At 41.4% G+C, this 21,014-nt stretch overlaps 1 protein-coding gene across 24 annotated transcripts in view; it reads left to right on the top strand.

The window, feature by feature from the left end:
• Nucleotides 1-21,014, top strand: part of TCF12 (transcription factor 12) — a 142,777-nt gene that overhangs the window by 36,743 nt on the left and 85,020 nt on the right. For all 24 annotated transcript variants that reach the window (XM_083413046.1, XM_083413058.1, XM_083413041.1 and 21 more), the window contains 2 exons: nt 13,169-13,242; nt 17,292-17,360. In XM_083413046.1, coding sequence (XP_083269172.1) covers nt 13,169-13,242; nt 17,292-17,360 — 143 coding nt within the window. The remainder of the gene's footprint in view (nt 1-13,168; nt 13,243-17,291; nt 17,361-21,014) is intronic.

The raw sequence follows: 21,014 nt of genomic DNA, 5'->3' as shown, positions 1-21,014 counted from the left end.
TCCTGATATAACATATTCAGTTGCCAGATATAGTGCTGCTATGATTGACATACGTCATAGGAGGTCTAAAATTGAAGGTTTGATTTACATGTTTTATGTGTTTTTATCTTATGTTGGTCTACTGTAATTGAGAGAATGAGTAGTCTACTTCTGCAGTTGCCTTATTGCCTATCTAGATTGTTTTCTTTATGTATGGAGGTGCTCTTACCTTATGCTGGTCTAAGACCGCAATAAAATTTTGGATTGGGCCAGGATTTATGACATGTTGATGACTTACAAAACCCTAAACCGCTTGGTTCTATGCTATCTGAGAGAATGCTTCCTCCCATATAGATCTGCAGGTGAGGCCCTTCTAGTTATCCTATCATCCCAGACCACTGGTCATTCTGACTAGAGCTGCTGAGAGCTGAGAGTCCAAAACATCTAGAGCAGGGGTTCTCGAACTTTCTATCCCCAGAACCCACTTGAGGCAGCTGAAAATTACTGAGGCTCATCAGTCAAATGGTGGTGCAGGAGCATTGTGGCAGATGTAAGCACAGTTACTGACAGCACTTACTACTGATATCTAATCCATATTCGGAAATTGCTAAATTCTTTGCCACAGTGTTTTCCTTGAGGCAATGAGTTCTATGACTCATCTTTTCTTGAGCTAAGTACGGACACCTGCCCTTTTTGGTGCGTTTCGGCATCTCTTTAGCGTTGCTGTTGGAACGGCACTAGTAACCTCGCGTTGGATGCAGCGGGCGGCATGGTGCTGAGATTGTGGCAGCTCTGCGATTGGGTGATGGAAAATTGTCTGTCCCCAAAAGGTGGGAGTTCCTTTACCTCTTTTTCTAGAAAAAAACCCCCACTGCCTGGAGGTATGGTGATTCAGCCTCCCCATTTTAGGCAGGAGGTTCCAAGTGGAGAAGTGGTTTCTTTCATCACTTCTTCCTGATCTTTTTTATATTCATTTCTTTCCTCTCTTATCCTATTAATTTCTATTCCCAGTTTATTATTTAATAGTAACCTTTTCTCTCACTTTTCAACACCTCTCGCCCTTTCTTCCTCACTTCAACGCCCCCCCCCCTTCTGTTTCCTGGCCACTTTTACTCAGCATGCAGAGAGTTGCTAGTGCTTTCATTGATCCAACCAAAAGGCGCTGGAAAGACTGGGGAGCATGACAGGCAAATGGGTGACAGGAGAGGCAGATTGCAGCCCTGAGACCCACTGTTTGAGCATCACGACAGAGGCCACCAGAATCTCCATCCCTCAGCAGGGAAGCTGGGTCTCTACTCCGCCTAGCAAGAGGTGTGGTCTGTGCCTTAAACCTGCATAACAAAAGCAAGAGTAAAGCCACCTGAATCTTATCATTTGCTGAACGGAGTGCAGTCCTTTACTCTGCAAAGCCAACTGAGAGGTGGCCGGGGCTTATGCCTTGCAGATCGGCAGGCAGGAAACGGCCATTTACTTTGCAGTAAAGCAGGGGTTGGCAAGGTTTATCTTGCCTGGGCCGGATCGGTCCCGCGGAGAGCCCTCTGTGGGCCAGATTGCATGCAGACGTGATTTCCGGCGCCACGGAAGCGAGTCCCCATGCTGCGCTGCGCCGGTTTAGCGCAGCGAGTGGGCAACTCGGTTCAGGGGCAGCTCGTGGGCCGGTCAAATTACCTCTGGGGGCTGCTTCTGGCCCATGGGCCTTAGCTTGGTGACCCCTGCAGTAAAGGCTTTACTTTGCAGTAAAGTGCTGCTGCCTGCCTAGTGGGGAGGGTCTGCAAGGCCAGCTGGGCAGTACACTCTTGTGAAAAAAATATGAAACCTTTATCGCAGTCTGGAGTTCCTACTGGTAAGGGACAAAGTATCAATATTTTGCCTATCCCTACTGCTCTGGAAATCTTGGTCCAAACAGCTGTCCGGCTGGGGCAATGGGAAAATTTGATTCTCAATTCCAAAGTCTGCGTGGACTATTTCAAAATCAATTAAATATATGGTGGAGCATATTTAGCACATGGATTTTGAAAGAACTCTTTGTAGTTGCAGATCTATTTGGATGTGCTGAGGTTTTTCACTGTAAAGAAGCAGATTATAATATAACATCAATAGAAGTAATAAGAGATTTTTATCAGTTGCTTCGGAATGTTGTCATTAGAGAAATATATTATGTGAAAAGAGTTGTAAAACAGATAATATGTAGGCCTCATTGCAGGAAATGTAAACGATTCTTTTAAAAAATTAAGGAGTGCAATTGTTCCTGTAGTTGTCTTACGCTATAGGTAGGATTTTGAATTTTGATGCTGAAACTTTGTAAAACTGACACGAATTGTTTATTTCCTACTGTATTCCATTGCTGCTGTTGTGCTGATCACAAACCTTGAAAGTGTGGGGGAGAGGACTGTTATTATGTTGACTATTTTATTACTAGGCTGTCTGTCAGTATGCTTTTTATTATGTTATGTCAGGTATATTTATTATGTTTTGAGAGGTATATATCCCTTAGAACATCCCAATTTCTTGCCAAGGCTTTACAAATTTGTGCAATAAAACATAAAGGGGGAATGGGAAATGATTTACCTACTAAAAGTCAGGGAGTAGAAATGTAAACCACTATTAGTAGCAGTATTCTTATTACTATTTTTATGTGTGTAACGGCTATTCTCTAAACACAATAAACCGAACTGACTGTGTTTTGTCGTTGATGTTCTGTAATATGTTTTTAATGTTGTACATCGCCTTGGGATCTTTCAATAAAGGGCGGTATATACATTGAATTAATAATAATAATTTTAAGTCAGGTTTTTAAAAGGATTCAATAATTTTACATTCTGTCTTTTAAAAAGTTGATTCTGGTCTGGTCTAGCTTGAATTCATTCTGCTTAAGCAATATTGTTCTAAAGCTGCTGGAAACATTGTGAGCGGCTGGTGTAGAATTCCACTGGAACATTACAAATTCCATCTACATCTATTATTAAATAACCACACTAATGATGGCTGTGGAAGCTGTCCTTCACATCACACACAAGTATTGTACGGCAGATAACAAAAATAGGGGCTATTGCTATGCACCATTTGCTTTTCCTCTGCTGCTGGTTGTTTCATGCAAGGTTGTTCATAAATCAGTCCATATTTCACACAACCCATATACCTTGATAAAAACCTGCCAAATATGTATGCATTGGTGGCCTGTCTTTCCCCACTTCCAGAACTTAAATAGTCATTATGTTGTATGAAGCCTTTGAGGAAGTAGGCAGATAGAAACCACTCTTCATGGTGCCTGAAGTGTAGGTGGGTTCAAGAATAACCTGAGACGGAGATTAAGCTCAAAAAGTTTTATTTAAACACCAGGAACAAGAATGACAAACGGGGGCACACAACCTAGTATATATACCTTAACCCAGCCTAGACAACACAACCCCACATAGGTCATCTTGTTCTGTAACTAGCGAATCACAACACTGGTCCTTTCGCAGCAGGGGATTGGCTGCCTGTCAGCTACCAATAATCTCATTGGAGAGTTTTAGAATCCTTCCTGTCTTTTGTTAGGCAGCTGAAGCTCCAGGAGGCATTAAGGCCTAGACCTGCAATGGTATACACACAGCATGGATTTGGCTTACAAAGCCTGAATACCAGACCCTCCAAGTGCCTCTATTTTCCAGGAACGTTTCTGATTTAGAGAAGACGTCCCAGTTTCTGATTTGATCTCAGAATGTCCCGCTTTTCCTTAGGACGTCCCTATTTTCATCGCAGAAATGTTGGAGGGTATGGTATGCTACCCCTGAGCCAAGAAGAGAAGTAAATATACAACTTTTAGAAGGCATCTGAAGGCAGCCCTATATGTGGAAGTTTTTAAATGTTTAATGTTTTATTATGTTTTTATATGTGTTGAAAGCTGCCCAGAGTGGCTGGGGCAACCCAGTCAGGTAGTCAGGATATATATTAAAAAATATCGTCATCACTGATGCCTATGACCTGCAGGACACCTGCCAGCAGCTATGGAATGCCTGAAAGGGCTCAATGCAACCTCCTAGTTTAATGCCCTGTTCTTGGTGGCAGGGTCTGTTCACAAGCTATCCATATTTGAGTGTTCATTATTATATCTATGTATGTTCCCCTAATAAATATTATTATAAATAGAAGAATTAATCTGACTCGTTAGTTATTTGTTCTGTATTTTATGTTTTTATAGTTTTATGCTGTTTTAATCATTTTAGTATACACTGCCTTGATTTTGTTATGAATTGACAATTCATGAATATTTTTATAAATAAAATAGTAAAATAAAAATACTGCTAGATTTTGTAAAAAGTCTGTTTCCAGATTTTGCTGAATCTTGATATTTTCATGAGTCAGTTTTCTACTTTCTGGGTACCGGGCAAGCAAATATATTTTTGTTTTGTGTTTGTTGTTGTGGTGGTGGTGGTTGTTGTGTTATTTCTTGTCTTGTCTGAGGAAGAAAAGGGTTATATATGCCAAGAGATTGCTTTTGTCTTTGTTAGTGCCAGCCACCACACTTCCTCAGCTCCTGGATCAAGTACAGCAAAATTAATACAGCGCTGTCAGCTGTATGTGACAAAGTTGTAGAGGTTTTCTGCTCTGGCAATAGTGTTGGGAAATCACACCTCGTACCTCATGCAGATGATTTACAGTTATACTGTGGCTATACCTTATGGCATTAAATTATAACTGCCAATTAACAATAAATATGACTTCGCTTTTCAGCAGGTGATACTTCCTTGAAAGCAGTCATTCTTAGTTTGAAATTTCTCTTTCAACCTGCCTTGCTCATTTTAGGGCAATCTTAAATGAGCGTTAACATGAATATTTTGTCCTTTGTCTATGCTATTAACTATTTGACATATATGCAAGCTGAGAGGGAAAGAAATTAACAACAATTACCGTATTTTTCATCCCATAGGATGCTCCGTCCCATAGGACGCACCTAGTTTTTTTGGGGGGAAATAAAGGAATTCCCCCCCCCTTTATTTCCCCCCCAAAACCAGGTCGGGGAACAGCGGGATGGTGGCGCTGCGCCTCCCCGCTGTCCCCCGAGCTTGTGGGGCTGGCCGATGTCTGCCCGAAGCGCGGGGCGCTCTGCTTCAGCACGCTCTGTGCAGCAGTCTGCTATCCGCAGCCTAGGGAGCTCTGCTTCAGGGCGCCCCCCGCGCCGGGCACCAGGCTGCTATCCGCAGCCTAGGGAGCCCTGCGGGAACTCCTGCGGGCTCCCCAGGCTTGCTGATAGCTTCCTGAAGCCTGGAGAGCGAGAGGGGTCGGTGTGTTCATAAGCTCTCCAAGCTTCAGTGAAAGCCTGTATTCGCCCCATAGGACGCACACAGATTTTCCCTTCATTTTTGGAGGGGGAAAAATGCGCCCTATAGGGCGAAAAATACGGTAACTTTTCTTTTTCTTAAAAAAAAGTTGTTCATTTTTCATGGTACAGAAGGTACATTTTGAGAAAACACATGTTACAACAGTAGGCAACAATCAACTTGCCCTGATAAAATTAGACTTTTGTCACACTGTGTAATAAAGTTTTGTTAGAGTAGTCTAAAATATCACACCACATTTTCCCATGAGTGTTGGGTGGATTCCTGCCACAGTCTGAACAATTGATGTATTTAATAAACATTTGCCATAGGGATTGTGTTTGTTCTTTGCTGCTCTGACCTGAAATGTTAATTTCTCAGCCAATGCTGAGGTACACTATTCTGGTGTACCTAGAATAGATGTTAACACCAGTTTTCCAATATCTTGCTATCTCCATATGGGCAGCTTTCAATAGAAAGACTAAGTGGCCATTGTTAGGTTAATCTTGAATGGGTTGGGTCAGTGCTTTTTTTTTTCTGGGGTCCCACAGGGATATGCATACCCCTAAACATTTTGTGAGTCTTTGTACTTTTGTCCATTTATTGTATTTATTTTTCCTAAGTTGAACTATAAAATGGTGATTTTCTTGAGTCAAAATGAGAGTACCCCTAAACATTTTTGTAGGAAAAAAGCACTGGGTGGGATCATAAGCCCAGGTAGTGTTAGTGGATACATTTCAATAGTTTTGTTATATATCAACCTTATTTCTTTGAAGTCAGCACTCCAGAAGGGTTTGATGATGTTACAAAACCACCACATATGGAAATATGTACCTTTGACTGTGCATCCCCTCCAATACCTTAGATATCTGGGATAGCATCACTGGTTTATAGTGCCATTTATGCAAAAGTGTTCATAAGGATCCCCTGATTTTTGCAGAAACCGATTTCAGCAGGCTCTTGGATCACAAATACATCAATTTTTCATTTCGTATTTTGACTTCTAGGTCCATCTCCCACGTCATTTTTGTGTACAAAAGATTGCCATATTCTAGGTTTATTAAAGCTTTATAAATTGAGGAAGCTATGCCCTCAGAGAAAGAAGAGAGGAGCGAGGTTAACAAAGATGTGTTCTGTTGCTGTTAGGTTCCTGTTTGCCTAAGTGGAAATATCTGGATTTAACAGGAATCTTAACAGCTGATTGAAATGGTACCATGACCATTTAAGGGTTGGCATGTCAACTATGAATTGTTCTTTTCATAGAAGAATACCATTTGCAAAAAAAGGTATTTTAGTGTATAAAAGTCTGCCATCTGTTCCCAGCCATTCAATCTAAGCATTGTCCTGCTTTTTTAAAAGATAGTTGGAAGTGAAGAGGAATAAGGGGAGATATCAGAGAAGCCAAATTTTTAATTTCTGTTTTCCAAACATTCAGTGTGGTGTGGAGGAAAGGGTTTGCAATGGTATGGGTTTCAGTGAGTAAAGAGGGCAGAAAAGGACATGCTCTGTATACTGGATCTGAAATTTCTATGCAGTGGTACCTCTGGATGTGAATAGGATCCGTTCCGGAGCCCCATTCGTATCCAGAAGTGAATGCAACCCACATGTGCGTGGGTCGCGATTTGCCGCTTCTGCGCATGCACGTGACGTTATTTGACCGTCTACGCATGCACTAGCGGTGAAATCCGGAGGTAATGCGCTCCGTTACTTCCGGGTCGCCGCAGCGCGCAACCCGAACATACTTATCCTGAAGCTACTTCAACCCGAGGTATGACTGTATCTAGCCATGGTTTATCCTTTTGTCTGTGGATCAGTGACATCAAATGCTTTAATTGGAAGGCACTGTAATAAGTTTGGAGATGTGGGATTCTGAACCCGCCACTTTAAACATGGATACATATAATTCAGGAGCCTGGTTGCACTTTTTGTCCTTTGTGTATGAACTTTTTTACTGAGCCCTGCCATATTTTAAATTGTTTGGGTGTAATCCTACTTGGCAGCACTTGAAAAAGAAACACTGCCCTGGAATCTTCGGATAAAGGGCAGTATATAAATTGAACAGATAACTTGGAACAGCAACAACAATCATCATCATCATCATCATCAGATAACTACCTTTACAGCAGCTATGAGTCCTGACCATGAAAATGTAGGTCTTTCCAAGATCTAAGTTCTTGTCATAGCTGTAAAAGAAATGATGTGAAGTTTATTTTTTAAAGTTGACAGATTTTTAGTTATCTGCAGTTCCATATATTTTATTACCTTGCTGCAGATTTAAAAATCTGTCTGTTTTTGCATGATTAAATGGTCAGAGGGAGAAATACCCATATACATTATTTTTTATTTGGATTCATTGATTTTTGTCACTTTACCATAATTGCTTAGTTCTTTCATTAATACAGGTATTGCAGCTTTTGGATTAGATAGCATAATTGCTCTATCATTTGCAAAAAGGCTTATTTTATGCATTTCCTTTTTTTTACTTGCAACAATTACCTTTAATCACTAAAAGCAAACTCCTTAGTGGAGGACTGAAAGGTAAGCAATAGAAAAATCAGTGTGGATCTAGGAATTACTGTCAGCTTAACTTGTGTTCATGGTAAATTGGTGAAAAGTGCTATCCAAAGCTAAATATATATAAATAGCACCTTTCTGAGGAGAAACCAGCATAGCTTTTACAAATGGAAGATTAGCCATTTTCCTAGCTTTTAGAATTCTTCAACTGCATTGGCGTATAGATAGAGAAGATTGGTAAATATTATACACTTGGACTCCAAAAAAAGAGTAGAAATAAATAGACCATTTTCACATGTAAGAATGTGGTATCAGGCTCTGTATTGAGACTGGTGCCACCTAATATTCATGAGTAAGTGGGGGTCATGCTGGACAGTGAGATAGTCAACTTTGAAGATGCTGCCAAATAATTCAGGTTGGAAAGCAGATAGAAAATAGAATCTCCAGCCTGTTCTAATAGTCAGAGAGAATAGCATGTTAGATTCATTGTGTATATAATGTAAAGCAAATTACATAGATGATAAAAGCCCCAGGACATCTAAATAGGGTGTGATTATTCAGGATAGAGATCACTGGAAATGGTCACCTGTGGCACTGATGAATGCAAATTTTGTTGAGGACAGATTGAGAATAAAATAGCAGATAACATAATGATGAGATGAGATGGTTAGACAGTGTTCTCGAAGCTACAAACATGAGTCTCACCAAACTGCGGGTGGCAGTGGAAGACAGGAGTGCCTGGCGTGCTCTGGTCCATGGGGTCACGAAGAGTCGGACACGACTGAACGACTAAACAACAACAACATAATGATCTTATACTAGTGTATGGAATACTGTGAATAGCTATGGTTGCCCATTGGGGAGAGGATATTGTAGATGTGAATGGATAGAGAAGTTGTATTCCTCCTTTGGGGTCTTTCTCAGTGGGGTTCAGGGATGGTAAGAGTACTTCTTTACACCACACATGTTACAAGGGAATTCACTGTAATTACACAATGACTGAGGTAAGGAATGGGATCTAACCAGTGGGCCGCATCCTGAGCTCCCCGCTGTCCATGGACCACTTGGACAGATACGTGACTCACCTGTCAATCATCTGATGTCAACATGACACCAGGTGACTCAACTACAAACGGAAGAATATGAAGCACATTTTTACAATCACTCCTGGTTACCCCCCCCCCCTTTTGCTGCCCAGCTTGAACTCAAATTGCAAAGTAACATCCCTGCTTAAAGTGGGGCTTCGGCATGGCTGACCAGTGCCAGCTGCAAGCTCTGCTTTGGAAAGGGATTGCATGCAGGAACTCTTGAATGTAGCCAATCCCAATGGATTTTGCAGCTACTGCCAGTCAAGTGATCAGCACCATGGCAAACCTTGCTTTTAGCAGGAAAAGTTGTTGAATGCAAAGTTGTGCTTGCCAAGGAAAATTGGGAGTGCACTTTAAGGCTCTTGATCATTCTTTTGCAGCCACATCTTTAACTGTCCACACTTGTCATTACATATGATAGCAGATGGGTGTGGCATGGGGAAAACAGCAGTTGTGGGCTACATTAGGGCCCCTGCCTGGTCTAATTAGACTTGTGGGGGGACAAGTGCTTCTTCATTGTTGCACTGTAGAATTAACTATCACAAGATGTAAGGATAGCCACTAAGTGCTTTCAGAAATAGGTCTGTTAGCCATGATAGCTAAACACAGCCTTCATTTTCAGAAGCAGTGCATCTCAGTGCCAAATGCTAGGTACAAATGGAATATGACCTTTATTGTAATGTTCTGCTTCTGAGTTTCCACCCTGTCCACCCTTAGAAAGAAGATGCTGAAATAGATAAACTATCGTTCAGTTTAGCCTCCTGCGCATGAGTGTACACATTTGTCTAACTTGATTTTGTCTAAACCTGACTATTGGGCCCAATGCTAAGTGGGTTTGTATAGAATTTAATGCTATTTATATGCCATTAATAGTCCAGGAATGCCGTTGTCATACTATACTGAGGTACTGTGTTGTAGTAGTGTCTGAGTTTCCATAAAATGAACAGTGGGTACAACATAGATGTTATATGCATTAATAAGAATAAGAATAATATTTGGGGGAAAAATTAGCTGAAACCTGTTTAATGCAAAAAGCTTTGACATATCACTTACTAAAGTTTCTCAAGGAACCTTGGTAGCTATTAGGTAAGAGGATCACATGATTTCAAAACAAATGGATAGAAGAGAAGGAAGCAAAGGACTGGTTAGGCATTTGTAACTGTCTGGTCCAAAATTGGGTGCTTTATAATTTGTTCATGAATTATTTGGAGATTAGGAAAACTAAACCAGCAAAGCTCACTGATAACAACAAACTTCGTGGATAGTTAGACTATAGACCTGAGTTAGGGAATATGGTGCCATTCAGATGCTACTGAACTACAACTCCCAACACCCCTTTACTGTTGGCCATGCTGACTGGGGATGAATGGAGCTGAAGTCCAACCTCTTATAGAGAGCCACAAGTTCCCCGCCTAGAATAATGCCTACAAACTGGGTGAGTGCATAAGAGAATAGCAGGTATAAGGCAATGCATACTGTGGGGGAAATAATTTTCCCTCCCCCTCCCCCTCTGCATAAACACATACCCTCTAACATTTCTCAAATGAAAATAGGGATGTCCTATTCAATGACAGTGATGATGATAATAATAATTATATTTTTTAATATGTATCCTGACTACCTGACTGGTTGCCTCAGCCACTCTGGGCAGCTTTCAACACATATAAAAACATAATAAAACATTAAACATTTAAAAACTTCCCCATATAGGGCTGCCTTCAGATGCCTTCTAAAGGTTGTTTAGTTACTTATCTTCTTGGCTCAGGGGTCGCATCCGATACTCTCCAACATTTCTCTGAATAGGGATGTAGGGATGTCCTAGGGGGAAACGGGCCATTTGGGATCAAATCAGAAAATGGGATGACTTCTGTAATTCCAGAACTGAGCGGTAAACACACAGAGACAGAGACAGAGGTGGTGATGCTTCTAACTTGACATGAAATAACCAGGATAAAGACTTTTGGGCAGAAATGTCAGTACAGAATGTGTAGTAATGAAAAAGGCAGGCAGTAGGGAGGAATGAATGAAGAGAGAAAAGACAGCCTTTATGAATCTGGTGTGTCTATATTTACAATGCTGTGGGTGGCTTTGGTTCTCTGTAGAAGAGGATATCTAATAAGTGACATAATTGCATACCGTATCCAGTGCAACTCAAATACTGCATTTTTCCGTGTAAGACAATGGTTTTAGCTAAAAAAAAAAATAGTCAAAAATTGGGGGTCATCTTATACACAGATGGTGAATACACAGGGGTTAAAAAACAACAACACACTGTTGCTTGCCAGCCGGCCAAAAAACCCGGGATAATTTAGCTCAGGCAGCAAGCAGGCACGCACACTCTGTGGAGCCCTACAGCAAACCCGGAAGAGCAACCAAGCTGCCGCGAAGCGAGCAACGAAAGAAGCAAGGCAAACCCACTAACACACACCCAATCTCAATGCTCTCATGTTCCAATGCTTGCAAGCCCTCTGAGCCCAGAGAGGGGAAAGAGATACCACAAAGCAGGAGTAAGCAGACCAACGATGCACAAACACACCGATGGGGTGGGATGGAGGGCGCGGTGAATGAAGGGCTGGATGGGCTGCCCTGGTGTGGTAAAGCACGTATGAGCTTAGCCTCACCAGCCCAAGGAGAAGTAGATCTTGGAATTAGATCTTGGAGCACACACAAGCAAGCTGCACACGCTGCACAGAACTGTTTTGTGGTTAAGGGGTGCTAGCCCCAGTTAAATCAGCTTGCAAAGGTCCAAGGATTAAACCCAAACCAGCACCCATGCCCCTAATTGACTCACTCACCCAGCCACCCCAAAAACAACAGTCACTCTCCATACAGCATATGCAAGATTCACCAATCACTGAACCTGCACCCTCCTTCCTGGGGAGCCTGGAAATAATGTGGATGTGTCTGCCACCATGCAGCTGTTTAAGTTCCCTTCTTCAGTGTGGTGCCTCGAGCCATCTCTTACTGCTCAGGTTGATTGAAGGCTAGGATGCTAGCAAAGGAAAGGGAATGCGAGGTTGAGCAGGTAGGGATGTCCCCAGCTGCAAGGTTGTAAAGTCTGCAACAACAGGCGACAATCCAAGCAGAGCCAAATTAAACCAATTAAGAAACTAAACTGAGCAGCTAAATCCAGAATGTTGATTTCTCAATTTTGGGTTGAAAGAAATAGGGATCATCTTATACGTGGAGGTGTCTTATACATGGAAAAATACGTTAATTGCGTACCAAATGCACACCATATTACAAAAGAGCAGTCTTTTAAAAGAGAGAGAGAGAAAAGGGACTAGGGGTACACCAATGATACTAGTAGGAAGGAAGTATGTATGAAAAGGTGATTTAGTATCTCTTGAAGACAAGAGCTTAGAAGCATTTACTGGTGGGGAAAAACGTTAGGCAATGAGGTACAGGCAGCCCCCCATTTATGCACGTGCAGTATGTGTGTGAGTGTATATACATGCATTGCGTCGAACCTGGAAGCAACATAAATATGTCACTAAATTGTCACTAAAAGGGTGGAATGGTGGCAGAGTGTCGTTTTTTTCAGTGTGTTGCAATTATACTCGATTTCACTGCTGCACATGGTGCCTCGGAATATAATCCCTGTGTAAATGGGGGGGGGGCTGCCTGTACCTTGTCATACAAGCATATCATGAAAATACGAATGAATTGCTTTACACGGTTGTGATAACCACTAGCATAAATGGTTTTTTTTAAAAAGATTGGATAAATAAATGTGTGTAAGGTGGTGGTAATGAAGCAGTACAAAGCCTATTAACAATGACGGCCAGAATTCCAATTGGGTAAAGTGGATGTCTATTTCTTGATTACAAACGCTGTGAATAAACAGGATGGGAATTGGTATCACAACCTGTTTCTCTTGGGTGGACTTCTTATCAATACTGAAAGATAGAAAGCGAAGAGATTTTTTTTCTATCTTAACAAGCATAGAATCATAGAATTGTATAATTTGAATTGGAAGGGACATCTAGTCTAACCCCCTGCAACATCTGTGACAGGTGACCATCCAACCTCTGCTTAAAATCCTCCAGTGAAGGAGAGTCCACCACCTTGCAAGGGAGTCCATTCCACTGTTGAACAGCTCTTATCATCAAAAAGTTCTTCCTGGTGTTTAGTCGGAATCTTCTTTCTTATAGCTTGAAACCTACCTTCCAGAGCAAGAGAAAAACAAGCTTGCTCTGTCTTCCATGTGATAGCATGATGGTATACATCTAATTCCCCCCAAGCTTTGCATTATATTATATGGTCTGTCCTCTTTCTTTCTGCTGTTAGGTATGGGAGAACGAACAGGTGCTGCATCTTGGGGAGCAAGTGGTCAATCAAGTCCTTCATATGAACCTACAAGGGTAAGAGTATAATTTGACTACAGTTGATTATAGGCAGAAGTATGGCTAACAAAAGAGCATTTATTGTATATGCATACGGTCTGTGGTTCAGAGGTGGTACCTAGAACTAGTCTATCAGCAGACAAGAAAACATTAGTAGGCAATCTTCCTGCCCATACCTGTATCTTGCAGGATTGCTTGAGTGGTGAATTGATGAACATCTTTGCACAAATTAATTATTAATTGCATTTTTAAAGAATTTCTTTAAAGAAAATGATTATTTATCATCAGTGATGGAAACCAATCTAGATATGCAGGAGATCTGGGCTCGCCCCTCCCCCCTCCCTGCAGTTACCTGAGTAAAATCTGTTCATGGAACAGCTTGCCGCTTTCTGCAAAAAGTACCCAGGTACCCAGGCAGTCACCACCCGTCTCTACATTACAGTTACAGACATTTTAAAAAGTGGCAGATCCTGTTCATGGATCTCCTGTAATGTATTTAAGATACAATAAAACTATAAAGTTTTTAACAATAGTAGCCTTTGTTAATTCCAGTTATTTTAAATATAATACAGTGTGAACATAATGCTCTACAGAATCAGTAATATAGTATGCACATTTAAAATAGTTTAATAAATGTTAAATAAAAGATCACAGTTGTTTACTTGAGGGGAAATGATTACCTTTTTACTTTGAGTTAGGATACGTCAGGAGGGCAGGGGTGGGGAGCCTCTGGACATGAAGATGTTGTTTTAGCCCAATTCCTAACAACCCTGGCCACCATGGCGAGTGGTCAGGAATGATGGGAGTTTTAGCTTAGCAGCATATGGAGTGGCACAGGTTCTCCACCACTCCTGTTGAGCAGGGGTGGACAACCTAAGGCCCGGGGGCCGGATCCGGCCCAATCGCCTTCTCAATCCGGCCTGTGGACGGTCCAGGAATCAGCGTGTTTTTACATGAGTAGAATGTGTGCTTTTATTTAAAATGCATCTCTGGGTTACAGTGGTGCCCCGCAAGACGAATGCCTCGCAAGACGGAAAACCCGCTAGACGAAAGGGTTTTCCATTTTTCTATGTGCTTCGCAGGACGAATTTCCCTATGGGCTTGCTTCGCAAGACGAAAATGTCTTGAGATTTTTTTTCGCTCCCCACCCCCTTTTTCTAAGCCGCTAAGCCGCTAATAGCCTTTTAGCAGCTAATCCGCTAATCCTTTAAGCCTTTAATAGCCGCTAATAGCCGCTAAATCGCTAATAGCGCTAATCCGCTAATAGGATTGCTTCGCAAGACGAAAAAACCGCTAGACGAAGAGACTCACAGAACGAATTAATTTCGTCTTGTGAGGCACCACTGTATTTGTGGGGCATAGGAATTCATTCTTTTCTTTTTCAAAATATAGTCCGGCCCACCACATGGTCTGAGGGACGGTGGACCGGCCCACAGCTGAAAAAGGTTGCTGACCCCTGCTGTAGAGTGTCCTCTATACTTCAGTGAGACCAAGAGACAAAATTGCACCAGTGGCTGAATTAGAGAGAGCTTTGCATTCCAGGGGTAGGCAAAAATTGCAAGCGCAAGGGGCCTCATATCTGACATAGGCACATCTTTTTCTTGCTTTTGTCATATTGGGCAAGACACAGTTTGAGATGCTGGCTTTGCATTGGTAAGATACAAGAGATTTCCCCCTGCCATATGGCAGATACTTGTGCATCCATTGAGCATTAGTTTAAAATGTCAGAGGCTTCGGTGTGCTATGTGACAGAAGGTACTGACTGCTATAGACATGCAGATGGTCCCTGGGTGTCTTGTCTCTTCCTGTTCTAAGTTCAGTCCTTGTCTCCTCTAAAATGAATTGAGATCCTGTGAGGTTACTCCACTGTGTTAACCTTGTTGTTTATGTTGCCTTTATTTATTTATCTAACCCTCTTTTAAAGTCATTGAAATTGATGGCCATCACTGCATCTTTTGGGAGTGAATTCCACAGTTTAGTCCATTTCCTAACATTCCCTAACATGGAATTCAATATTTTCACAGCTGCTGTACCTCATTAACTATCCACTGTGATCCCAAGGTCTCATCTGTGGTCAATCACCAGCAGTTCAGACTCCCTGCGTGTATATGTAAAATGAGGATTTTTGCCCCGATGTCTTTTTTCTTTTTAATGTATAAACCACTTTGATATGTTTTGTAATTTAGCAGTATATGAATACTTTTATAAATACATAATCATCACTTTACACTTGAATTGAATTTTACTCTCCATTCACCCAGTTGGGTGAGATAAGAACATGAAGAAGAAGAGTTTGGATTTGATATCCCACCTTTCACTCCCCTTAAGGAGTCTCAAAGCAGCTAACATTCTCCTTTCCCTTCCTTCCCCACAACATACACTCTGTGAGGTGAGTGGGGCTGAGAGACTTCAGAGAAGTGTGACTGGCCCAAGGTCACCCAGCAGCTGCAGGTGGAGGAGTGGGGAAGCGAACCCGGTTCACCAGAATACAAGACTACCGCTCTTAACCACTACACCACACTGGCTCCAGCTTGCTGGATCAGGCTGATGGCCCATCTAGTCCAGCATCTTTTTTCTCACAGTGACTATCCAGATGCCTGTTTGAAACCCACAAGCAGAACCTGAGCACAAGAGCACTCTGCCTTCCTGTGGTTTCCAGAAACTGGTACTCAGCAGCATACTGCATACTGCTGCTGACAGTGGAGGCAGAGCGCAGCCATGGTGACTAGTAGCCACCGATAGCCTTCTCCTCCATGAATTGTCTAATCTCCTTTTAAAGCCATCCAAGTTGATAGTCATCACTGCTTTCTGTGGGAATGAACTCCATAGCTGAACTATGTGTTGCATGAAGAAGTATTTCCTTTTTATCTGTCCTGAATCTTCCAACATTCCCCTTCATTGGATGTTCATGAGTTCTAGTGTTGTGAGTGAGGGAGAAAAACTTTTGTCTATCCACTTTCTCCATTCATGGATAATTTTATAAACATTATCATGTCAGCTCTGACTTGCCTTTTTTGTAAACTAAAAAGTCCCAAGCACAGCATCAACCTTTCCTCATCAGAGAATGCTCCATCCCCATCATCGTTTTATTAGCCTTTTGCTGAATACTTTCCAGCAGTACAATATCATTTTTGAGGTGAGGTGACCACATCCTTTTGGAATTCCTCATAATCACTTTTTGTTTTTATATCCCTGAACAGTTTGGTGATATCAGTAAGGCTGGCTATCCCACTGCTCACTCCTAATTCCATATCTGTTATCAAAACAATTTTGTTGACTGCAGAGACACCTGGAAGGCAATTGCATTTCTTTACAGACATGTTTTCAGTTGCTTCTGAGGGCAATTAGAGTTTTGTAGTCTCTAGAGGAAAATGTGCCTAGTTCCTCTCAAGGTCCATTGTGCCAGGGTTATTCCAATGTTGCTTCTACAATGCAATATTCAGGGACTTCATTCAAACAATTCATAAAGGATTGTTTTAGTTTGCATACTCCAGATTTGTGATTATTACTATTTTTTGCACGTTCAAGACAGATTTGGTTCAGCCAGGGTGGTGGTTTGTGTGCCAAAACAAGCCTGCTAATTTCTCATGTGAGGGACTGCACAGGGACCACGAAGAAAACAGGGTTGCTTACCTCTAGCTGTTCCTAGAACGAACCCTTTTCCAGTCATATGTCACACTTTCTTGCTCTATCATATGGACTCTGTCTCAAGTCCAGGTGGTAATATCTATTAAGGGTGCCTGTACTATGGAGAGGGTGAACAGAGTGTCCCTTGCTTTGCGCAAAGCACATGGCTGAAAGGAGGGGAGCTCCAACCCTTCCTTTTAGAACTTCTGGAAGGTTCCACCTCTTGTCCATGTGCAAATGCAGCTCCATATATAGGAGTGCGAAACAAACTACCAAACACTTGAACAGTTCAGTAAGCAACCTTTTTTTTGCTTTTTGTTAAGCATAATCATTAAATGCCAGACTTTTGTTTTAAAGTGAGGTACAATGTTAAAAAATTTTTTGGAACAAATGTTATTTTAATTTTGCCCTAATTTTTCTGAATATTTCCTTGCTTACAGGAAAATGGTGGCCTCCTTGGAAAAAGCTCAGATCTCTCAACAGCTCTTGAGAAGCTGAAACATGAGGAGGTGGGATTTGTTTTCTCTGTAATTATTTGCGTGCATCTGGGGTTCTAAAGTGAAAAAAAGATGGTTCTCAAAAGTTTGAGTTGCTCAAAGGTGGGTTCAAAGTTCTAGTAGTAGAAAGGCTTGTGCAGCAGACAGCCACAGACTCTTCTCTTAGCAGCAGAAATGTATTATTGCAGCCATCTAAACTAAGCAGGGAAGCTGCAGAGCACAGGCAAGGGACACAGTGTACTTCTGGCTATAGACACTTCATCTCCATCCTCCTCTCTTCATAGGAAGAACTCTGGTATGCCCTGCTTTAGTCTTCTTCAAATACCAGTGTTATGTTAATGTACCAGTCCACAGATCCTTGTCAGCAGCAGGTTGCATACATCACTGTGTGTGCAGGATTTTGTATGCACAGCTGGGTGGGGCTGGTAGACACAGTGTAAGTTTAAAAGGGGCAGATTGTTTCAGAAGGGACGGTATGAGTTTAGAGGAGAGGCCACAGAGCACCTGCTTTGCATACAGCAATTTCCAGATTCTAGTTCTGGCATCTCTAGTCAAAAGGTTCAGATAGCAAGTGATGGGAAAGGTTTTTACTTGTTTGAGACTTGGGGCAGCAGAAGCCTTTCAGAGGAGACAATTATTAATCAATTAAATGTGTATACCACACTATGCCCGAAGCCTTCAGGTTGGTTCACAACATAAATTCTAGGCTAGATGGACAAATAGTCTGAACATCAGCAAATTCTCACATTCCAAGACAAAGGCCCAAGTACAGAAACTTTTAGGAACACTGAATAAATGATACATGCTTCTTCATTTATATTCCACATATAAGAAAGTTTTCTCAGTGAAGTTTGCAAAATATCACTTTTAGAAACAACAATAAGACATGTAATGTAATAATTGGTATAATGAATTAAAACAACTCTTGAGTTGTTAAGCGTGGAAGATAAAACAGTAAAGCTAAGAACATGATCTAAAATCTTGCTGGGTCTCTCAAAGTCTGGAAAATAAAAAGGGTCTTGTTGGCACCAAAAAGTTAAAGGTCAATATCAACACTGATTTGTGCTTGGAAATAGTCTGGGAGCCATTATAGGGATTATAAATTTGTAGAACCCAACCCCGTTTGGTTACCTTTCGGCCATATTTGAGACCAGGTGAAATTTTTGGACCATATCCAGTCTGTTCCTTGTACAAAATACTGCAGGATTCCACACAAGAGGTTACCAGGATGTAACCAAGTGAAGCAAGGCTATACCTGGTCAGCTAGTCATATACAGTGATACCTCGGGTTAAGTACTTAATTCGTTCCAGAGGTCTGTGCTTAACCTGAAACTGTTCTTAACCTGAAGCACCACTTTAGCTAATGGGGCCTCCCGCTGCCACCGTGCCACCGGAGCACGATTTCTGTTCTCAACCTGAAGCAAAGTTCTTAACCTGAAGCTCTATTTCTGGGTTAGCGGAGTCTGTAACCTGAAGCGTATGTAACGTGAAGCATACGTAACCCGAGGTACCACTGTAGCTGGAATATACTCCTGGAACTATGATATACAAAATGTCTGGTATCAGTTGCATGCAAGAGTCCTTTTTCACCAACTGACCTGTGGTTAAGACCTCATTCTTTACTTTACAGTTCACTAGTTTCTAACTTCAAGGCTTTACTGGCTGCAGGTTGCGCTCAGTGGAGGCGGTAGGGATGTCACCTAATGGAAAAGGCATTCTGAAGCACAGTTTTGTGGGTACAGTTCGGGTGGCTTGTGTTTTTATCAATAGTTACTTGAGAAGCCTGCCAACGGTTTCTTAGAAACAATTTCCTTCCCAATCTCCCTTATCTTAATGGCTTTCTCAGTAACTCCCTGTCACTGAGCCTGTGACTGACTGGTTTTCTTCTACACTCATCCCCCACAATGAATGTGTTAGTTTCCCAGTCTTTCCCACCCTGTGTTATCTGTTTTTTGAGTTGTGGAACCCTCTGAGTAGAGAGCCATATGGATGTTATGTTTTGTGGAGAGCCAAGCACACTGTTCATACTATATTTACAAGCTTATTACTTTATTTTAGTAATATCTGAAGTTCGTCAGTAATGGTGAGTGGGAAGGGGAATATAGACAACTATGAGCGCCTCATTTTAAATTTAGACGCTCATTTTAATGTTTTATTTCAAAGACTGTCAACCAGCTTTTGTTGATTGTTTTTAAAATTCATTTCCTCCGGGCTGTTTATAATAGCTAGGCTCCTGTCTTTATTTGCATGCTTTTCTCCCTCTCTAGCAAAGCCGATAATGCTAGTTTTAATATTGTGCATTGTTTCTCCTGTATTAACATGCCATTGCTAACTAGGATGACTCTAGAACACAACTGTATTCTTTAGCAAAGCTTCAGCAGTATTTAGTGGCTTCAGTTAGCTATAGATGGTGATTCACTACTCCCCACTGTTGGTGTTTTATTTTTGGTTCTTAAAACTTGAGAGTTGTGACTTGTTACTTTGAGTCTTGCTGCATTAATGAGATAAAAGATCAAATCATTAGAAGATTTTGCTTGATAGATGGTGTACTCTGCAAGTTATTTTGTTCAGCTAGTGTCTTATAATATTCTTCTGTACTTGAATATAAAATAAACTGCAGTCAGTGACCTTGGCTAGGAGCCTCTCATTTCCTGGGCAGCTGCTGCTACTTGCTGGCTGTCTGACAGATGGGGCCAGGTCATGGATACCGGAGGACACCCTTGTAGTCATAAGCAAGTTGTAAATGTCACTAAGATTTTTTCTGAATGTCTATCACATGTGTATCGCTGATTCTGAAGTAGGTAAAGTGAGTAATCTTCTGGGGCTCCCAGAAGATAAATGCTCAGGCAGTATAGCAGAAAGTTGTGACATGCATCTATAAGCAGTTGTAGGAATCTGACAGATATTTAGCCCTTAGTTACTAGCCCTTTGGTTGAACTGACAGCACGCCTGCAAAGATAGGGAGGCCTATTTCAGCCCCATTAATGTCGTCTTGAATTCAAGCCCACAGCCTGGAAAATGATGAATGTTCAGTGATTGATGATTTCAGAGTCCTTAGGGATTCTGGGTGGTTTCTTATTGCTGCAGGCCAGAGCAATTTACTCTCTTGCTTGAGCCTGTCTTAGAAGTTGTTTAATGCTTCAATGCCAAGAGATTGAAAGAACCTGGTTATGTGACATTCTAAGCAAAACATCAGTAAATACAAAAATTATGTTTCCTCCCATTCCAAATCCTATGCCCTCAAATTCTGATCTTAGAAAAAGGTACCTCCCTACTCTTGTACAATGAAACAGAATAGCAGCAATTTGTAGATGCTTCCTGTCACCATCCCTGAAGTTATTTAACAAAAGAGATATTAAAATTACCAATAAAAAACTTTTAAAAGCTAAAAACATATACAATAATTAAATTAACAGTAAAAAAGATTAAAACATCTGTAACAAAGCTCTGAGCCCAGCTTTGGCTGGGGATGGTGGGATATTATTATTATTATTATTATTGTCTCAATAGGCTTGTCTAAACAAAAATGTTCTATGTAGGCACCAAAAATAGTACACCGACTATCAGATATAGCACCTACCTGCTGCAAATAGGCAGGGAGTTCCAAAGCATATGTGCTGCCACATGAAAATATTTTGTTTTCTTAACAACCGTGGAACAAGTACC

Source organism: Podarcis tiliguerta (assembly GCF_965153285.1).
Source record: "Podarcis tiliguerta genome assembly, chromosome: 14".
Classification (NCBI taxonomy): domain Eukaryota; kingdom Metazoa; phylum Chordata; class Lepidosauria; order Squamata; family Lacertidae; genus Podarcis; species Podarcis tiliguerta.
The sequence above is the reverse complement of the archived record's forward strand: the minus strand, read 5'-3'. Positions and strand labels throughout refer to the sequence as shown.